Source organism: Sprattus sprattus (genome assembly GCF_963457725.1).
Source record: "Sprattus sprattus genome assembly, chromosome: 18".
NCBI classification, from domain to species: domain Eukaryota; kingdom Metazoa; phylum Chordata; class Actinopteri; order Clupeiformes; family Clupeidae; genus Sprattus; species Sprattus sprattus.
Genome location: NC_137916.1, coordinates 23,485,560 through 23,506,808, shown reverse-complemented (window position 1 = coordinate 23,506,808; position 21,249 = coordinate 23,485,560). Strand labels below are relative to the sequence as shown.

The 21,249-nt window shown below is 41.8% G+C and overlaps 1 protein-coding gene across 1 annotated transcript; it reads left to right on the top strand.

Annotated features, from left to right (window-relative positions):
- Positions 1-7,344: 7,344 nt before the first annotated feature.
- Positions 7,345-10,938, top strand: LOC308379193 (keratin, type I cytoskeletal 50 kDa-like; the record flags this gene model as incomplete). The annotated part of the gene is made up of 7 exons (XM_080856251.1): positions 7,345-7,773; positions 7,943-8,025; positions 8,484-8,640; positions 9,077-9,238; positions 9,608-9,733; positions 10,168-10,397; positions 10,569-10,938. 7 exons carry the CDS (start codon positions 7,345-7,347, stop codon positions 10,936-10,938), a joined length of 1,557 nt encoding a protein of 518 aa, XP_080712377.1.
- Between the last annotated feature and the right edge of the window lie 10,311 nt (positions 10,939-21,249).

Here is a 21,249-nt window from a genome sequence, read left to right as displayed (position 1 = left end):
GCAGCTCCTACCCCCTAAGGGATTCCCGTTGACAGAGGAACAACACACACAACAGCCACTGAAACTAACCTACGTCTTTATTAAGAAACATTGCTAAGGTGCAACCGTTTCTCTCTCAGGCTGACACTGAAAGACTGATGCACGCTTTTATCACGAACAGGCTAGACTACTGTAACTTGCTTTTGTCTGGTCAACCAAAAAAAGCCATTAGTCAATTACAGATAATACAGAATGCAGCCGCACGAGTCCTCACTAAAACAACTCGGAGGGCGCACATCCAGTTATTAAATCACTGCACTGGTAACCTGTTAGTTTCAGAATAGATGTCAAGATGTATTTTATTAGTCTATAAAAACAGGCAGCACATTAAGGGCCTGATTTACTGACAGGATTGCGCCCATTTCAGGCTTAAAATAGCAGTCGTAAACATAAAACGGTATGTACTAAGGGGGCGCATTTGAGAAGAGCTGCATATTAATGCTTTGTGGGTGTGGACGGGGAGGGCACGGAAATGTGGGTGGAAACATGGGCGTCTAGCGCAAATATATGGGAGGAGAGAAGATAAGTGCGCCTAATGATGTATTGCGTCAAACTGCCTGACGAGCGCAAGTCTCTAATTTGCAGGATAATTCTCTGCCTCATAAAAGCACGTCTTAACCAGGAAGCGTATTTCCATTGAGTCTGAAAACGTTGATATGGCAGCAGTTATAAGAGCAAGGCGAGGACATAGACAGCGCACAGAAATATATTTTTCAACTCGTTTAACACTTTTCCACTTAAGCAAACACAAATCATTAGACAGTACAGGTTAACCTGCCACGCAATGCTTCAATTACTGAACCAGATCAGAGACGACATCGAACCCTCCAACCAGAGATCACGTTCCATTCCATCAGTTGTTAAACTCCGGACAACATTGCAAATATTGGCATCGGATAATTTCAAACAGTTAAAGCATCAGCAGTTGGTATATCTCAGCCTTCACTCAGCCAAATATTCACCCAGGTACTCGACCCATTGCTACGGCGCACTGGTTAATACATTTCCCCACTGCCATAGCTGAAATTAGAGACATCAAACAGGACTTTTTTTGAAATTGCAAACTTTCCGAACGTAATTGGAACCATTGATTGCACCCACGTCCATATATATTGTCGTGAACCCATGTCCCTTGTAGAAATTATTAATCTCGCCATGTACACATCTATATTGTTATAATAGACAGTTTATGCATTAATGCCACCAATAGCATATTCTTTATAATCGTGTTCTTTTAAAAATCTTGCTGTAGGTGATGGCTGGCAGAACAACAATATAACAGCACACACATTGAATCAGATTCAGTGATTGAGTGAACGTGAACCAATATATCTATCTCCTCTTCGCTGAAACTTAATTTTCTCTTCCTAAATAAATACCACGGAAAATGCGCAAATAAAACGTGCGTAAATGTGCGACCGAAGATTAATCTGCGGTCGCAATCTTAGTAAATCAGGCCCTATAGGGCGGAGTAAACACAGATTGCCCAGCGCGGATCTGGTTTGATAAATACCACGGAAAATGCGCAAAAACACCGTGCGTTAATGTTAAATCTTAGTAAATCAGGCCCTAAGTGTCCCACCAGGGACAAAAACACACTCGACCATTGCTACACGGCACCAAAGAATGCATACCCTTCTGTATCCCGTGCAGCTTTGGACCAATGAGTCAAAGCTGGAGCTACAGACCTGCTCTGACTGCACTGACTGGGTTGTTTTTGAGGCTGCATCTACATCACTGGACAGACTCACTGACACTGTGACGTCCTACATCTGATTTTGTGAAGGCATGTGTGTACCCACCAAAATGTACTGCATCTTTAATAATTATAAACCGTGGCAAAGCTCAAGCAGCTTTGTCAAGCCATAGAGGAGGCCTACAGGAGTGGGGACAGGATACTGTCCAACCAGGCCAGAAACACACTGACTAAGGAGATCAGAGTAGCAAAGAGAAGCTACTCTGAAAAGCTGAAAAACAGGTTTTCCGCTAACGATCCTGCGTCAGTGTGTGAGATCATACATAGGCATTCCTCCTTGTATATACTATTTGAGACTTCTTAGAACGTTGCACTGTTTGGATGGTTTTGTGTTGTGATGTGTACATTCTGTGTAAGCACACTAAGAGCCACTTTACCAAGTCAAATTCCTTGTTTGTGCAAACTAACGTGGCCAAAAAAAACCTGATTCTCATTCTGATTCTATAATTCCCTCCATAGTCATGCACCTGAATATATGTCAGACATGCTCTCATGGATACACACCCAGTAGATCCCTGAGGTCTTCTGGCACTGAACTCTTAACAGTTTCAAAAGCCAGGGCAAAGAGACATGCAGAGGCAACTTTTAGTTTCTATGCTCGCAGCATTTGGAATACTCTGGCAGAATACCTACAATGCAGGAAACCGTGGGACCCATTTTCATATTTTTTATCAAAACAAAAACAATACAATACATTTTTTTTTCAAACTCAGACTCATTTGCCTTGGCCCATTTTTAGCGAAAAACATATATCAGACAACATTTTCAATGATCGCACTCCGTAACACCCCCCCACACACACATTTATATTACATACCAATCAATAAAAGTATCAAATAAAAGGGTAAAATAAAAGTATGGAAATTGTAGTTCGCGTGTTCCTCCTCAGTCTGTCTTCCTCCTGTCTGGGCCTGCTGTAAGTGTGTGTGTGTGTGTGTGTGTGTGTGTGTGTGGTATGTGTGTGCTTACGCGCACGTGTATGTGAGTGGGCCTACTGTAAGTGTGTGTGTGTGGGTGTGCGCAAGAGAAAGTTTTGTGTTCCTGCCGCTGATGCCATTTAGGGGCCGCTGCCCCTTTAGACAGTATATAACATCTAAACCTGCTAAATATGGTAAAACGATGCCTATGTTGTGACTTCCTCATATTCTTGGAACTTACAAGTCTGCATAGGGAAACTTGATGAGGACGCCCTGAGAGAAATTAAGGAATGAGAGTTGTCCTGGACATGGCTCAGGGTCTCGATGGACACAACATCACATGCAAAAAATATTTACGTTTTGCAAACTGGGACAGGAGGGGAAGCTGACCATAGTGGGAACGATAAAAAAAACAGGTCTGAGCTCCACACCCAACTGCTGCCAACAAAGAACAGGCCTGTCAACTCTTCCAAATGTATTTACACGGCTGACACGTCCCTGGTATCCTAGGTGCCAAGGAAATGCAAGAGTGTGGTTCTCATGAATCCACTGCACAGGGATGGGAGAATCTGTGGCCTGGAGTATTAGAAACCAGAGATCATCATGGATTATAATGCCATACAAGGAGGGGTGGACAACATGGACAAGCTGGTGTCTGCCTACAGCTGTAAAAGGAGGACACTAAGCTGGCCACTGCTGATTTTCTTTAACATATTGGACATCTCGGCGTACAACGGTGAAAGATACTGGTGAAACCTCAAATCCTGAGAAGACAACATGTTCCAAGAACCTCAGCCTCTTCAGCCAACGTGAGGAGGATTCAGGAGGACAATTCTTGTGCCACATCTTCCCATGTTGTGCTATGTAAACTGACCTGGTTTCTAATGAAATTCAATGAAAATAAGTTGAATTCTGTCCACTCATATCTTGATTTTAATGGATTTTCTGATTTTATTTAAAAAAAAAAAAAATCATAAAAAAAGAGTAGTACTTTACCTCATACATGTGATACAACAAAGTTAAAGGGCTGTGAGTAGTACAGTATTTGGGGAAATAAAAATTGCTATAACCATCTCTGATTTGGCATATCTGTGGACTGTGAACCTCTCCTGTCAATCAAATCAGGACAGTTTCCCAGTGACTCTAAAATGTCATCAAAACAAAACCACGTTTTTCAGACTTAAGCCATTGTTACGCTCTGCTCTGTAATTACAAAATGCCAAATGACTCTCTTGATGAGGTCATCTCAAGTAACATCTCTTGATGCATGGAAGGGTAAGAGAACAGCTTCACAAACCCAAGTTTGTATTGATAATAGACTGGGAGCAGCATCACAATCCAGTAAGTGAAGTAAAAGAAAAGGAAGGGTATATTCTTCTTCTTCTTCTTCTTCTTCTGATTTATGGCGTATTACATCATTTTATGTGTATACCGCCACCTACTGTACAGGAGTGTGTAAAGGAACTGGCTGGACTAGATCATTTCATTTTGGAAGGGTATATTGCTGAAGGGTACGTGTTAAGGCAGGAACCTAAGCCCTCCTACTCCAGCCGGAAAATCTGCATACCTATTTCACCTTCTCCACGATGTATTACATTACAGACATATTCTACAATAGATTGACTTCAATTTCAGTCTAAAAATTATACACAAATAGCCCATAATGATAAAGTGAAAACATGTTTTTAGACATTTGTGCTAATTAAAAGAAAATCTAAATGAAAAAATATCATATGTACACAAGTGTGCAAGCCCTTTGATATGACACCCAAAAGTAAGCTGAGGTGCATTTTGTTTCTCCTGATATTGCTTGAGATGTTTCTACAACTTAATTGGAGTCCACCTGTGATAAATTCAATTGATTGGACATGATTGGGGATTACCAACAGCTGCCTATATAAGGCCCCACAGTTGACAGTGCATGTCAGAACAAACTCCAAGCCATGGGGTCAAAGGAATTATCTGCAGACCGCAGAAACTGGAAGAATAAAAGAAGTTTGGAAACACCAAGGGCCTGATTTACTAACATGCGACCGCTGCTTAATCTGCGCTCGCACATTAACGCACGGTGTTCCGTGGTATTTATCAAACCAGATCGCGCTGGGCAATCTGTGTTTACTACGCCCTATATAGGGCCTGATTTACTAACACTGCGACTGCTGCTTAAACTGCGCTCGCACATTAACGCACGGCGTTTTTTGCGCATTTTCCGTGGTATTTATTTAGGAAGAGAAAATGAAGGTTCAGCAAGTGGAGATATATATATATATATATATATATATATATATATATATATATTGGTTCACGTTCGCTCAATCACTGAACCTGATTCAATGTGTGCGCTGCTATATTGTTGTTCTGCCCGCCATCACCTACAGCGAGATGTTTAAAAGAACACGATTATAAAGAATATGCTATTGGTGGCATTAATGCATAAACTGTCTATTATAACAATATAGATGTGTACATGGCGAGATTAATCATTTCTACAAGGGACATGGGTTCACTACAATATATATGGACGTGGGTGCAATCAATGGTTCCGATTACGTTCAGAAAGTTTGCGATTTAAAAAAAAGTCCTGTTTGATGTCTCTAATTTCAGCTATGGCAGTGGGGAAATGTATTGACCAGTGCGCCATAGCAATGCGTCGAGCACCTGGGTGAATATTTGGCTGAGTGAAGGCTGAGACTGCAGATGCTATAACTGGTTGACATTATCCGGAGGCCAATATTTGCAAATTAGTTTGAACAACTGATGGAATGGAATGTGATCGCCGGGTGGAGAGTTCGATGTCTCTCTGATCTGGTCCAGTAATTGAAGTATTGCGTGGCTGGTTAACCTGTACCGTCTAATGATTTGTGGTTCGCTTAACTGAAAATGTGTTGTACGAGTTGAAAACATTATTTCTGTGCACTGTCTCTGTCTTCTTTCTTCGCCTTCGCCTTGCTGCTGCCATATCAGCGGTTTCAGACTCAATGGAAATGCGATTCCTGGTTAAGACGTGCTTTTATGAGGTGGAGAATTAGCCCGCAAATCAGGGACGTGCGCTCTCCAGGCAGTTTAGTAAATTCCAGGCAATACATCATTAGGCCCACTTACCTTCTCTCCTCCCATTAAAGTGCGCTTCACGCCTACGTTACCACCCACGTCCACATAACCTCCCCTGTTCACACCCACAGGCGTTCATTTGTGCTGCGCCCCCTTAGTAAATACCGTTTTATGTTTACGACCGCTATTTTACGCCAGAAATGGGCGCAATCCTGTTAGTAAATCAGGCCCCAAGAATCTTTCTAGACCTGGCCGCCTGGACAAACTGAGCAATCTGGGAGGATGGGGGGGTGAGCAGGAACCCAAGGGTCAATCTGACAGATCGCCAGTGTATCCATTTGGAGATGGGAGAACCTTTCAGAAGAACCATCCAGGAACCATCCAGGCAGCTCCACCAATCAGGCCTTTATTTTAGAGTGGCCAGACGGAAGAAGCCCCTCCTTACTAAAACACAAAAAACTAAAACTAAAAATCACAGCCCGTTTGGAGTTTGCCAAAGGGCACCTAGAGGACTCTCAAACCAGGAGAAACAAGATTCTCTGGTCTGATGAAACCAAAATGTAACTAGTTCTGGGGAGCATTGTTGGAGTGTGCATGGTTGTGTCTGTTTGTCTCTGTGTTTATGTGTTAGAATTATGTGTAGTGCTTACTCCCGACTATCTTTGTATTGTTTGTTAATATTGGAAGGACCCCCTCGAAAATGAGATGGTACATCTCAAGGGGCTATCCTTGAAATAAAGAATAAATAAAATCTGTGGGAAGAGCTGAAAAGGGCTGTGTACCGACCCTCCCCATCCAACCTGAGGGAGTTTGCAAGGGTATGCCAAGAGGGATGAGTAAAAATGCAAATAAACAAGTGTGCTGCTTGAAGCGTCTTTCCCAACACGCCTTGAAGCGGGAATCACTGCCAAAAGTGCAGAAACCAAGTATAAGGCTAAGTGTACAGTGTGTGTATGCAAACTCTGTATAAAAACCTGTTTTAACTTCGTCATTTTTGGCTATTGTGTGTAGGTGTTTGAGGCAAAACATTTTCTCAATCTATTGTAGTATAAGTCTGTAAGGTTATAAAACGCGGAGAAGTTTAAAGAAGTGTGCAGACTTTCCGGCTTTGACTGTGTTTATTTGAAGGTCAGTGGGAGAGAGAATAGATGCTCTGAACATTCAGCTCTCTGTTCTGTCACACACAGATCCACTAAGATTTGTATGTTGTATTCGTCACCCTTTCATCATTCGTCACATTCTCACATGAGTCATTGTGTGGTTGCCAGTGGACGTGCTGAAACTTATATCACAGCCAGCATCGAGAGATTGACATTTAATCATTTAGCAGACGCTTTTATCCAAAGCCTCATGGCGATATCCCTCGCATTTTTGTGGGCCACATGTAGGCCAGGTGCAGGGGAGGGGGAGTCGGAGTCTGTGTGCGGAGGATAAAAGGTCCCTCACAGTGTCGTCTCAACACTCACTTCTCTCCCGTCAGAGCCAGAGTACCCATCCAGCCTCTTCGTCATGGCGACAATCTTCGCAGGCCGGTCCTCCTTCGGTGGAGGTGGATTCTCCGCAGGCTCCTCCCGAGTCTCCATGTCGGCAGGGGGCGGTGGCCGCATGATGAGGGCAGGCAGCGTGTACGGTGGCGCCGGCGGTTCCGGGGTGCGCATGTCCAGCGCTTCCGGTCTGGGTGCCGCAGCTGGATTCGGCGGGGGGGGTGGTGCCGGGTTTGGAAGTGGTGCCGGCTTTGGAGGGGGTGCTGGTTTCAGCGGGGGGTACGGTGGGGGAGCGGGGTCTGGGGGCTTCAGCATGTCTGGCGCTGCAGAGGGAGGCGTCATTGGCAATGAGAAGTTCACTATGCAGAACCTCAACGAACGTCTGGCTGCCTACCTGGCCAAGGTGCAGGTCCTGGAGAAGGCCAACGCAGAGCTTGAGCTGAAGATCAGACAATTTCGGCCTTCATCCCCTTCTGGCCACGACTACAGCAGCTTCATGGTCTCCATTAGCGACCTCCAGGCCCAGGTGAGCTCCTCAAATTAGCCTCCATCTGCAACAGAGACACACTGTGCTTTCCTCTCATGCTAAACTTGTGATTTTGAAACCAATAAGGATCGTTTCTCTTGCAATAGCAAGCAATAAGTACATTATGCATTTGTATATGTGTTTCCTGATGAATTCCTGATGTGTTCAGATCCAGGGTGCCATTCAGCTGAAGAGTTCTGTGCACCTGGCCGTTGACAACGCTGGCCTCGCCATGGACGACTTCAGGGTCAAGTAGGTTCCCAAGAACATACAAATCCTGTTTACTCCAAAACACAAAAAAATCTGTTTCTAGGTTTACTCCAAAAGATAGAAATCCTGTTTCTAGGCTTTTTCCAAAAGATTCAATTCAATTTCAATTCAATTGTATTTATATAGCGCCATAACAATACAATTGTCTCTAGGCACTTGATGGATACAGATAGATGTGACCATCTTATTTGATATGGAATTAAAATTGAATGCGTGTAAAATATCACATTAAAATGATTCAGCCTGATTTGTGTACCCTATGCAATCAAATTGTGTGTGTGTAAAATACCTAACTTTCCACTGTTCTACTCTGGATGTTCTCTATAAAACAATTTTTTTTTTGTGGAATGCATTTAAACCAGCATAATGAGCTTACATTTTGGGTATTTATCGTACATGTTTTGTTTGTTGTTTATCCTATCAATTGCCATCTCTGTAAGGTATGAGACAGAGTTGACCATGAGGAAGTCCGTTGAGGCAGACATCGCCGGGCTGAAGAGAGTGCTGGATGAGCTGAACTACTCTAGGAACGACATCGTCATGCAGATCACCGCCCTGCAAGAAGAGCTTATCTATCTCAAGAAGAACCACGAGGAGGTGATAACTGCAAACAGGAACAAAACTAATACACAGGAATTAAGTTATCTGAAGAAGGGCCACAAGGAAGTCTGGATGCCCGAGCCCAACCTGCTCTGAGGCCTCAGGGCACAAACAAGACTGGCTTTCTGTCTTAGCATGCTGTGCAGAGCTGGTGGCAGTGACAGATTACACATAGTTCCCAAGCCACTCTGTAATGCACCCTCCACGGGCATAGGTGTAGATTTCTCATTCACTTACTCAATGACTAACAGTTCATGCACTGACAGAAGTGGCTTCAGTTGAGCCTTGGTAAAGTCTTGAAAGGAGTGACGCAACTACGGCAAATAGTTGTGAGTTTCTTTGTGTGACACTGTCTGTCTCACAGTAGCACGTTGTTAATCCTAGGAGTAAAGAAAGCTACATCCCATTTTTAATAAAACTAATTCTGTTTTAGGAGCTGTTGTCCCTGCGTGCCGGGATGACCGGCCAGGTCAACGTAGAGGTGGACGCTGCACCTCAGGAGGACCTCACCAAGATCATGGCAGATATCCGTCAACACTACGAGGCAGTCTCATCCAAGAACCAGAAGGAACTTGAGTCTTGGTTCCAGGCTAAGGTAGATGACGTACACATATACACATATACCCCATGAGTGCATACACACTCACACTCACACTCACACTCACACACACACTCACACTCACACTCACACTCACACTCACACTCACACTCACATCAGGAAAGCACAGTCAGTTACAGATGACATTTCTTGCCAGATCAGATCTTGCTTTATCAGCCTCGAGAACTATGCATTCATGACCCTCCACTCAATTCAATTCAATTCAATATTATGTATGTATATAGTGACAAAACAATTCCTTTTTTTCAGGGTGCTTCGAGGTACTCTACTCCAATGGTGTCTTGCTTTGTAATATGTAAAGTCCTTTCTCACATACTGTGTTCTCTTTTTGCTGCTGTTTTGCAGGCAGAGGTCGTGAACAAGGAGGTTGTAACGAGCACAGAGACCCTTCAGACCAGCAGGTCCGAGATCAACACTGTGAAGAGCTCAGTTCAGTCCCTGGAAATCGAACTTCAGTCTCTGATGAGCATGGTGAGACTACCCATCAGCACCGAAACACAGAACCATTGCACACAGTCTCATTTCAACTCTGTTCATTTTACACCCTGGATGTTGTGCTCGTTTAGTGAGCTTTGTTTGGCTCTGCCGTCTGTGCAAGTACGGCAATCCAGACTATTCTCATTTGTAGTTCCACGTTGGTGGAACGAACTGCCTAGCGCTGCCAGAGCAGGGAAGTCCCTCTCTACCTTCAAGAAGCTTTTGAAGACCCAGCTCTTCAGAAGGCACCTCCCTTCCTAACTAGCACCTCAACTAGTGCTTAACACTTGCTCGACTTTCTTCTGCCATGGAAACACTACACTGGTATACTCATATATACCTGTGATACACCAGTTAAATAAAAAAAAAATCTAAAAAAAAAAAAAAAAAATCTAATACCAACTCTCCTCACTCCCAAATCCCGACAGAAAGCATCGCTGGAGGCCACATTGCACGAGACGCAGTCACGCTACTCCGGCATGCTTTCAGGCTACCAGATGCAGGTAGGCAGCCTGGAAGGTCAGCTGGTTCATCTCCGCGGGGACCTGGAGCGCCAGGGACAAGAGTACTCCGTGCTTCTGGACATGAAGACCAGACTGGAGATGGAGATCGGAGAGTACAGAAGACTCATGGACGGAGGGGCAGTTGCAAGTGCAGGGTATGCTAATCATTTAGTAGCTTTTGGCATATTAACCAGTAACTCAGCAACTTGAATGAGTAAACTCTGAGGGGAAAATTTATGAAATACCTACAATTGTCCAGAACAAAATAAAGATCTGGGATGATTTTTGTCAGAAAAAGTGAATTGTCTTCTCTTTTTCCCTTACAGTGGCATGTCAACCTCATCCTCATCCTCCTCCACCTCCACCTCCACCACCACCACCACTAAGGTCATCACAGTCGTGGAGGAGGTGGTCGACGGGGTGGTGTTGTCATCTTCTTCTAGCTCATCAGCTCAAGCAGTCGTGGAGGAGGTGGTTGACGGGGTGGTGTTGCCATCTTCCTCTAGCTCATCAGCTCAAGCAGTCGTGGAGGAGGTGGTCGACGGGGTGGTTGACAACACCTCCACCACCACCACCACTAAGGTCATCACAGTCGTGGAGGAGGTGGTTGACGGGGTGGTGTTGTCATCTTCCTCTAGCTCATCAGCTCAAGCAGTCGTGGAGGAGGTGGTCGACGGGGTGGTGTTGCCATCCTAAACTAAACCATTTACAGAAAGCACACCTGACAGCTGTCTGCTCTGGGACCGATCTGGCCCGACTTCTGTGTGGGTCCCACAGGTCCAAACCCAAAGAGAACCTGATCATCTCCAGAGCCAGCCTCTGTCACGAGCAAAAGCCCCTGCTTAATTTGAGAATCCACCTCCGTTTCTTTAAGTCCTGTACAATGAGCCTCTCAGTGTTTGAGCCAATAAAATGAATAGCACTGTTTGAGCCAACAAAATGAATAGCACTGTAAACGTGTGTGTAATTCTTTCAAACTCATGCACAGATACGATACACAGGTGCAAACGTACCATCACTTACAGAAATAGGAAATGCTCAGATATCTACACTGGATTCAAGTGCAAATTTGTAAGCGCAGGATAAAAGGCTACAAAACAAGGTTGCACAGACCAACTAAAGTCAATGGCACTATAAATGACTATGTATGACAATAGCACAATCTTAGGTTTTTGCTTAATAATTAACTTAATAATGTGCTCTGTAATTACAAAATGCCAAATGACTCTCTTGATGAGTTCATCTCAGGTAACATCTCTTGATGCATGGATGTGTAAGAGAGCAGCATCACAAACCCAAGTTTGTATTGATAATAGATTGGGAGCAGCATCACAAACCAGTGAGTGAAGTAAAAGAAAAGAAAGGGTATATTGCTGAAGGGTACGTGTTAAGGCAGGAACCTAAGCCCTCCTATTCAAGCCGGAAAGTCTGCACACCAATTTCACCTTCTCCACGATGTATTACATTACAGACATATTCTACAATAGGTTGACTTCAATTTCAGTCTAAAAATTATACACAAAATAGCAAAAAAAATCTAAATGTAAAATATCATATGTACACAAGTGTGCAAAAAGAGCAAGGCGGATGCCAGATCTTTTAATGATAAATCACAGGATGAAGTATGGAAAGTGATTATAGTGTTTGATCAAAAAGAAGGACCAGATTTACACCCAATACACATCACCAAGGCAATAGATAAAGAAATAGGAAAGATTAATCATGCACGAATCATGGGGAATGGGAGAATCCTCATTTTTGCTAACTCCGAAGAACAGCAAAATAAAATTCTGCAGAAAAATACACTTAACAACCTTAAGATCACTACACACATCCCAGGTACTGCAGCTAAGGCAAGAGGGGTTATATCAGGGATTCCAATTTCACTTACCATTGACGAGATCAAAGAAAGTTTAAAACGATATGACTTAGTCGAGGCTAAACGGCTAATGAATGGGAAGGAAAAAACTGAAAGTTTTAAGAAGGAGTTGCCAGTTAGAATCCAAATGGGTTATATATCCTACCTAGTACGACAGTACAGTCGTGGGCAAAAGTTTTGAGAATGACACAAATATGCATTTTCACAAAGTTTGCTGCTTCAGTGTCTTTAGATATTTTTGTCAGAGGTTAATATGGAAGGCTGAAGTATAATTAAAAATATTTAATAAGGGTCACTGGCTTTTATTGGCAATCACATGAAGTTAATGCAAAAAGTCAATATGTGCAGTTTTGACCCTTCTTTTTCAAGACCTCTGCAATCCGCCGTGGCATGCTGTCAATTAACTTCTGGGCCACATCCTGACTGATGGTGGCCCATTCTTGCATAATCAATGCTTGGAGTTTGTCAGAAATAGTTTTTTTTGTTTGTCCACCCGCCTCTTGAGGATTGACCACAAGTTCTCAATGGGATTAAGGTCTGGGGAGTTTCCTGGCCAATGGACCCAAAATATCAATGTTTTGTTCCCCGAGCCACTTAGTTATCACTTTTGCCTTATGGCAAGGTGCTCCATCATGCTGGGAAAGGCAATGTTCATCACCAAACTGTTCCTGGATGGTTGGGAGAAGTGGCTCTCGGAGGATGTTTTGGTCCAGCAAGCGCCAGGACCGTCTCCTAAATATGATTCAGCTGCGGGATCGGGTCACCTCCAGCACAGAGCTTGCTCAGGAATGGCAGCAGGCAGGTGTGAGTGCATCTGCGCGCCCAGTGAGGCGAAGACTTTTGGAGGATGGCCTGGTGTCAAGAAGGGCAGCAAAGAAGCCATTCTCTCCAGGAAAAACATCAGGGACAGACTCATATTCTGCAAAAGGTACAGGGATTGAACTGCTGAGGACTGGGGTAAAGTCATTTTCACTGATGAATCCCCTTTCCGATTGTTTGGGGCATCTGCAAATAAGCTTATCCGGAGAAGACAAGGTGAGAGCTATCATCAGTCCTGTGTCGAGCCAACAGTAAAGCATCCTTAGACCCTTCATGTGTGGGGTTGCTCCTCAGCCAAGGGAGTGGGCTCGCTCATAATTTTGCCTAAGAACACATGAATAAAGAATGGTACCAAAACATCCTCCGAGAGCCACTTCTGCCAACCATCCAGGAACAGTTTGGTGATGAACAATGCCTTTCCCAGTGTAAAAGACGGTACTTTTCCCGAACCAAAAAGGGACCGGGCCGTCTGGAAGGCTTCGAGTGAATTCTTCTCTCGCTTTGATTTGCTGAAAACGTAACAGTTTATTAAAACATCTCTCTTTTTAATACCTCTTTATCTGACTCCATTTCTTGTCTGACCGCACTCTTTGAGGAGCTCAGTCTTAGCTCCGTATTTCTAATGCATATAAATACCGGGTTTGGTAGGCTGATCTCCAACTCAATTACTTGTACACCTATCGTCTGTAATATGAAATCCTCCCTTACTTTTTAATAACTGGTTTTGTCTCGGACTAATGTCGCTTAGGATAATGCCACAGCTGATTGACATACCCACGGCACAGGCTGTAACTATTCTGGGTCTAACTCAGAGGTCCTATACTGCTGCTACGGGACCTTGCAGCTTGATAGTTGACGTGGTCCAGGGACGGGTGCCTGACTGTAGTACGATCCCGTATAACCATTCAATCCAGAGCAGAGGCTGTTCGGTAAGCCACCACTATATAATACCACTAGCAGTTCACTATAGCATGTCTAGCCCAGTTGAGGATAGCCAGTTGCCTCACAGGTTTACGCTTACGGCCACTGTGGGTCTGGAGCCACCTCTAGTTCGACTTCTGTGGAAACACCGTACCTGAGAGTACTTCTCTTAGTTAAGAATTTCTTAAGAGGGCAAAGTGGGTCAGAATATAATAATTTATTATAACAAGCACAAGTTACTTAATTACAGTACATCCAATCAAGTATGAAAATGAAGAACTAAAGCTAACCTAAAGAATATTTAGTCTAAAATACTACACGAAACATAAAAACACTTAAAGAACATGAACATACCTAGCTGCTGCGAAATGACTATACTCACACGTGTGTGAGGGAGATCTGAAGACAGAAGACTCCAAGAGCTTTGTCTGTCTTACCCTTAAGTACCCATTTTCGTCCTGCATCATGTTTCGCAAGATGAGATTCACACATTAACAACCAAATGGAGGGAGTTCCCTCCCCCAAGTGGGGGTCGAACCCCCTCTACCCAGAGACACTTCTGACCCCTCGCAGAGGCCAAAATGATCAGGTCTCTGATATCTATGTTTTACTTAATATATAGAGATGAAGAACTGAGACCATTTTCCCACTCACATTGAGACCATTAAAAGGAGTCCAAACATCATGCAGAAATCACTTTCTAAAATCACATTAAGTTTGACCCTCTCATCCTCATTGTCCTGTTCCTAGTTTTGACCAACAGGAACAGAGATCTGAGATAACAGTCTCTGCAGGGGGCTGGGAAGATCAACACAACACCAGCACAACAGGGCACCATAAAACAACACCCTGCCCCACCAAATGAATTAATTAACAGAGGAATAATGCCATCTGTGATTTTCCACTTCAAAGAGCCATTTCCTCCTTACACCAGCATGATGGAGCACCTTGCCATAAGGCGAAAGTGATAATTAAGTGGCTCGGGGAACAAAACATTGATATTTTGGGTCCATTGGCCAGGAAACTCCCCAGACCTTTATCCCATTGAGAACTTGTGGTCAATCCTCAAGAGGCGGGTGGACAAACAAAAAAAAACTATCTCTGACAAACTCCAAGCATTAATTATGCAAGAATGGGCCGCCATCAGTCAGGATGTGGCCCGGAAGTTATTTGACAGCATGCCAGGGCGGATTGCAGAGGTCTTGAAAAAAAAGGGTCAAAACTGCATATATTGACTTTTTGCATTAACTTCATGAAATTGCCAAAAAAAAGCCAGTGACACTTATTAAATATATTTAATTATACTTCAGCCTTCCATAGTAACATCTGACAAAAATATCTAAAGACACTGAAGCAGCAAACTTTGTGAAAATGCATATTTGTGTCATTCTCAAAACTTTTGGCCACGACTGTACATACCACCACCAATTAGATGCTACAAATGCCAAAGACTAGGACATGTAGCTGTACAATGCCGAGGTAAATCTAGATGTGCTAAATGTGGAGGAGAACATGAATATGGGAAATGTGGGGATAAGGCTATGCTAAAATGCGTCAATTGTGGGGGTGAGCATAGTGCGGCATATGGTGGATGTGGGAAACAAAAAGAAGCCAGGGAAGTTCAGAAATTTAAGATAACAAATAACGTGTCTTATGCTGAGGCTCTTAAGGAAATTGTTAAGGAGAAAAAAGATACTAGGATTGATATCCCTAGCTGTATTCCAGAGCAGGCTGCAGCGAAATCATTCCATTCCAGCAGGGCTAAGATAAGCAGAACAAATGATGGGAATCCCCTTAAAGGGAAAAAACAGCAGGTCAGTGAACCTAGTATTCCCGATTTAGATAGTTGTGAATGTTTAACAAAAATCTCAGAGGATACATTACTGGTCAAGAAAAATGACTTCATTGCCTTCATTTGTACAGTGATCAATAGAACAATGCAATACCCCAAGAAAAGCGACAAGATAAAATCAATTGTGGACATTGCTAATGATTTTTTAGGATTCAGTACACAAGCAGATGAAATTCATGAGATGTTGAACAATAAATATGCGCAAAATAATAGTTGAAGGAATTATGGTGTTTTTCATTCTCCAATGGAATGCCAGAAGTCTAATAGCCAATGGACAAGAATTAAAAAAATATATTAATGATTTAGAATATAAACCGGATATTATATGTATTCAAGAGACATGGTTAAAGCCCCATTTAAATTTTGTACTGAAAGGGTACAACAGTAGTAGAGTAGATAGAGAGAAAGACAGAGGAGGAGGCTGTCTAACATTTATTAAAGATGGAATTCCATATAGGCACATAGAGACAAATAAAGAATATGAATGTGTGGTAACCGAAATATTTGATGGGATCAGTGGACATTTTGATGTTGTTAATTTCTATAACCCATGTAAAGCTATCACTAATGATATGTTTCAATATATTTTAAGGACAAACCGTAGAGAAATATGGTGTGGAGATTTTAATGCACACAATAGTTTGTGGGGTAGCAAGCACACAGACCTAAATGGTGAGGCGGTGGAAGAAATGATAAATGATAGAATGCTGGTATGTTTAAATAATGGGGCTGGTACTAGAATTAATGTTTATAAAAATGAAACTTCATGTCTTGATTTAACTCTAGTTGATAGGAGAATAGCTAGTAGATGTGAATGGGAAATAGATCAAACCACAAGTGTTGGAAGTGATCATTTCCCAATCTCATGTAAAATTGATATTGATTTTAAGACAGAACCGACATACATTCATCAAAAATGGGCATTCAAAAAGGCCAACTGGGAGAAATATAAAGACAATTGTGATAGTATGGTAAATCAGGTTCCTGAAATACATCAAACTATTGATGAAATAAACAATAATATAAGCAGTTTTATACTTGTGGCAGCAAGCCAAAGTATCCCAATTAGCCAGAGTAAAAAGAACCAAACGAATGTTCCATGGTGGAATGAGGATTGCAAAAAGGCTATTAGGACCGAAACAGAGCCTTTAAGAACTTACGCAGAACATTGACAACAGGAAATTTGATTGAATACCAAAAGAAAAAGGCCATAGCTAGGAGGGTTATAAAAGAGACAAAAAGAGAATCCTGGAGACAATTCTGCTCAACGATAGGAAGAGAAACTACACTAAATAAGGTTTGGATGATGATTAAAAAGATGATTGGTAAACACAAGTCTTTACATATTCCCATTTTAATTGAAGGAGGAAATAAAACCATTTTAGATTCTGAGAAAGCCAGGTTACTTGGTAAAACTCTTGCAAATATTCATAAAGGCAATCATTTGGACGATAGATTCAAGAAAAGAAAAGAAAAGAAGAAATACTGAAAGTAAACAAGGACATTCTGAAAATGAGGGAAGAAAATATGTCTGCCTTGGATGTGGAATTTAATATGTCAGAACTCAAAATGGCTCTGAATAACACTGGATACTCTTCTCCAGGAAGTGATAATCTTTGCTATGCTATGCTAAACAACTACCAGATAAAGTATTGGAAAATGTCTTATTTTTGTTTAATACAGTCTGGACTGAAGATAAATTACCAAAGGCATGGAAAACAGCAACAATTCTTCCTTTTCCTAAACCAGGTAAGGATCCAAGTAATCCTGAAAATTATAGGCCTATAGCTCTAACTTCACATTTAGGCAAACTAATGGAAAAAATGGTTGTAGCACGGTTAAATTACTATCTTGAAAATAAGCATCTAATCAGAGATTATCAGACAGGATTTAGGAAAAGTAAATCTACAACTGATGCTTTGGTTAAATTAAGTAATGAAATTGAGAAATCTATAGTCATGAAAGAAATTATGGTTGCAGTGTTCTTGGACATTGAGAAAGCTTATGACACCATGTGGAGAGAAGGATTATTGATTAAATTGGAGAGCATTGGAATCAATGGGAAGATGTATAATTACATTTTAGATTTTCTATCACATCGCACCATTAGGGTTAAAGTGGGGGATGGAATATCTGAAGAATTTATGGTAGAGAGTGGTATTCCCCAGGGGAGTGTAATAAGTCCAATTCTATTTAATATCATGATTAATGATATATTTGAGAAACTTGGGAGTAACATTGACTTTCTGCTTTATGCTGATGATGCTGTCATATGGAAGAGGGGAAAGAATTTTTCATACATAATGAACCAGATTCAAAAAGATGTTGAAGTTCTAGAACAATGGGGAGTTGACTGGGGTTTTAAGTTTTCTATTCAAAAGTCAAAGGTCATGTATTTTACAAGAAAGAAAGTACTTGGAAATTTGAAAATTATGCTCTACAATCAACCACTTGAAAGAGGAGAGAAGTTCAAATATCTAGGGGTTTGGTTTGATGAGAAACTAACATGGAAATTTCATATTGAATATATGGAAACAAAGTGCAAAAAAGTAATGAACCTAATGAGAATGGTGACTGGTCATTATTGGGGAGCAGATAGACTGTCTTTGATGAATCCGTATAAAGTTTTGATTAGGTCAACTTTTGACTATGGTTGTATTTTATATAGCTCAGCTTGTAAAACTTCCCTGAATAAACTAGATAGGATTCAGTATAAAGCCCTAAGAATAGCCTTAGGTGCAATGAAAACAACACCTACGTGTGCTCTACTGGTGGAGGCAGAAGAAACCCCTCTCAGTTTAAGAATTACTAAACTCTCAATTACATATTGGGTCAGATTACAAGGAAGTTCTAACAATCCAGCAATTGTCCTAAAGGATTGTTGGGAATATTACAACAAATCTAGTGGGTTTGGATGGAACATAGAAAATGCAGCAGATCAGTATGGAATGAAACAGTTTGAATTTAGTCCAGCATTAGTTCTGAGTGGTGTTCCTCCATGGATACTCCCATCCCCAAAGATAGATTCTGAACTATTAAATCAAAAGAAAGAATATCCAGATGAGCGGATTTTTGCAGCATATTGCCAAAATTACCTGAATTCTTCCTATTATGGATTCCTTAAAATATACACAGACGGATCCAAGGACCCAAATAGCGGTCAATGTAGTATAGGGATGTATATCCCAGAATTTAAAAGAAAGCATGAAGTTAGAATAACTAATTATTTATCTGTTTATTCAGTTGAAATGGTTGGAATTATAACCGCATTGAGATGGATCGAAAAAGTTAAACCCCTTAAGTCAATTATATGTACCGACTCTATGTCGGTGTTGCAAAGTTTTGAGGGTACATCCTCAAGAGATGACCTTATTTTAGAAATAAAATATCTTTTAGCAAACATTAGAAATCTAGGGAGTATAGTTCAATTTTGCTGGGTCCCAGCACATATTGGAATTAAAGGGAATGAAATGGCAGATAAATTAGCAAAAAAGGCTTTGGAAAAAGAGCATATAGATATTAGGGTTCCATTAGGAAAAGGTGAAATCAAAAGTTTAATAAAGAAAGAGACCATGAAAAGGTGGCAAGATGAATGGGAAGCTGAATCTAAGGCTAGACAATATTATAAAGTACAAAGCCAAGTAGGAGGGAAAAGAGTGTCCACATTGGGATTTGATAGAAGAGAGGAAGTGGTATATACCAGATTAAGATTAGGTCACACAGGTCTCAATTCCACACTTAGGATAATAGGAAAATGTAGTGGTTTATGTGCTGAATGCGATGTGAAGGAAGATGTTGATCATGTACTTTTTAAATGTAAGAAAAATAATGAGCTCAGAGGAAAATGGCAAGTGGTTGAAGCTGAAAATGATAGGATTATAAATGATATTCTAGAGGAACAAGGGATGCAACCAGACAGAATCAAAGCTCTTATTTTGTTTCTGAAAGATTCAGGCCTAATGAAAAGAATCTAATTTAATTATTTATTTACAAATTTTTCTATTTATTTTATTTTATACTTTTATTTTTATTCTTATTTTTATTTTATGATTTATGAACAATAGTCTAGCCTAACCTGAGTCCCTTTACACACTCCTGTATAGTAGGTGGCGGTATACGCAAATATTGTTGTAACCCGCCAAAAACAAGAAGAAGAAGAAGAAGTGCATGTCAGAGCAAACTCCAAGCCATGGGGTCAAATGAATTATCTGCAGACCTCAGAAACAGGAAGAATAAAATAAGTTTGGAAACACCAAGAATCTTTGTAGACCTGGCCGCCTGGACAAACTGAGCAATCTGGGAGGACAGATCGCCAGTGTATCCATTTGGAGATGGGAGAACCTTTCAGAAGATCAACTATCCAGGCAGCACTCCACCAATCAGGCCTTTATTTTAGAGTGGCCAGACGGAAGAAGCCCCTCCTTACTAAAACACAAAAAACTAAAACTAAAAATCACAGTCCGTTTGGAGTGTGCCAAAAGGCACCTAGAGGACTCTCAAACCAGGAGAAACAAGATTCTCTGGTCTGATGAAACCAAAATGTAACTAGTTCTGGGGAGCATTGTTGGAGTGTGCATGGTTGTGTCTGTTTGTGTTTGTCTCTGTGTTTATGTGTTAGAATTATGTGAAGTGCTTACTCCCGACTATCTTTGTATTGTTTGTTAATATTGGAAGGACCCCCTCGAAAATGAGATGGTACATCTCAAGGGGCTATCCTTGAAATAAAGAATAAATAAAATCTGTGGGAAGAGCTGAAAAGGGCTGTGTACCGACCCTCCCCATCCAACCTGAGGGAGTTTGCTGCTTGAAGCGTCTTTCCCAACACGCCTTGAAGCGGGACTCACTGCCTAAAGTGCAGAAACCAAGTATAAGGCTAAGTGTACAGTGTGTGTATGCAAACTCTGTATAAAAACCTGTTTTAACTTCGTCATTTTTGGCTATTGTGTGTAGGTGTTTGAGGCAAAACATTTTCTCAATCTATTGTAGTATAAGTCTGTAAGGTTATCAAACGCGGAGAAGTTTAAAGAAGTGTGCAGACTCTCCGGCTTTGACCGTATTTATTTGAAGGTCAGTGGGAGAGAGAAGAGATGCTCTGAACATTCAGCTCTCTGTTCTGTCACACACAGATCCACTAAGATTTGTATGTTGTATTCGTCACCCTTTCAACATTCGTCACATTCTCACATGAGTCATTGTGTCGTTGCCAGTGGACGTGCTGAAACTTATATCACAGCCAGCGTCGAGAGATTTACATTTAGTAATTTAGCAGATGCCTTTATCCAAAGCCTCATGGCGATATCCCTCGCATTTTTGTGGGCCACATGTAGGCCAGGTGCAGGGGAGGGGGAGTCGGGATACAGGAGCTGAAGCGTCTGTGTGCGGAGGATAAAAGGTCCCTCACAGTGTCGTCTCAACACTCACTTCTCTCCCGTCAGAGCCAGAGTACCCATCCAGCCTCTTCGTCATGGCGACACTCTTCGCAGGCCGTTCCTCCTTCGGTGGAGGTGGATTCTCCGCAGGCTCCTCCCGAGTCTCC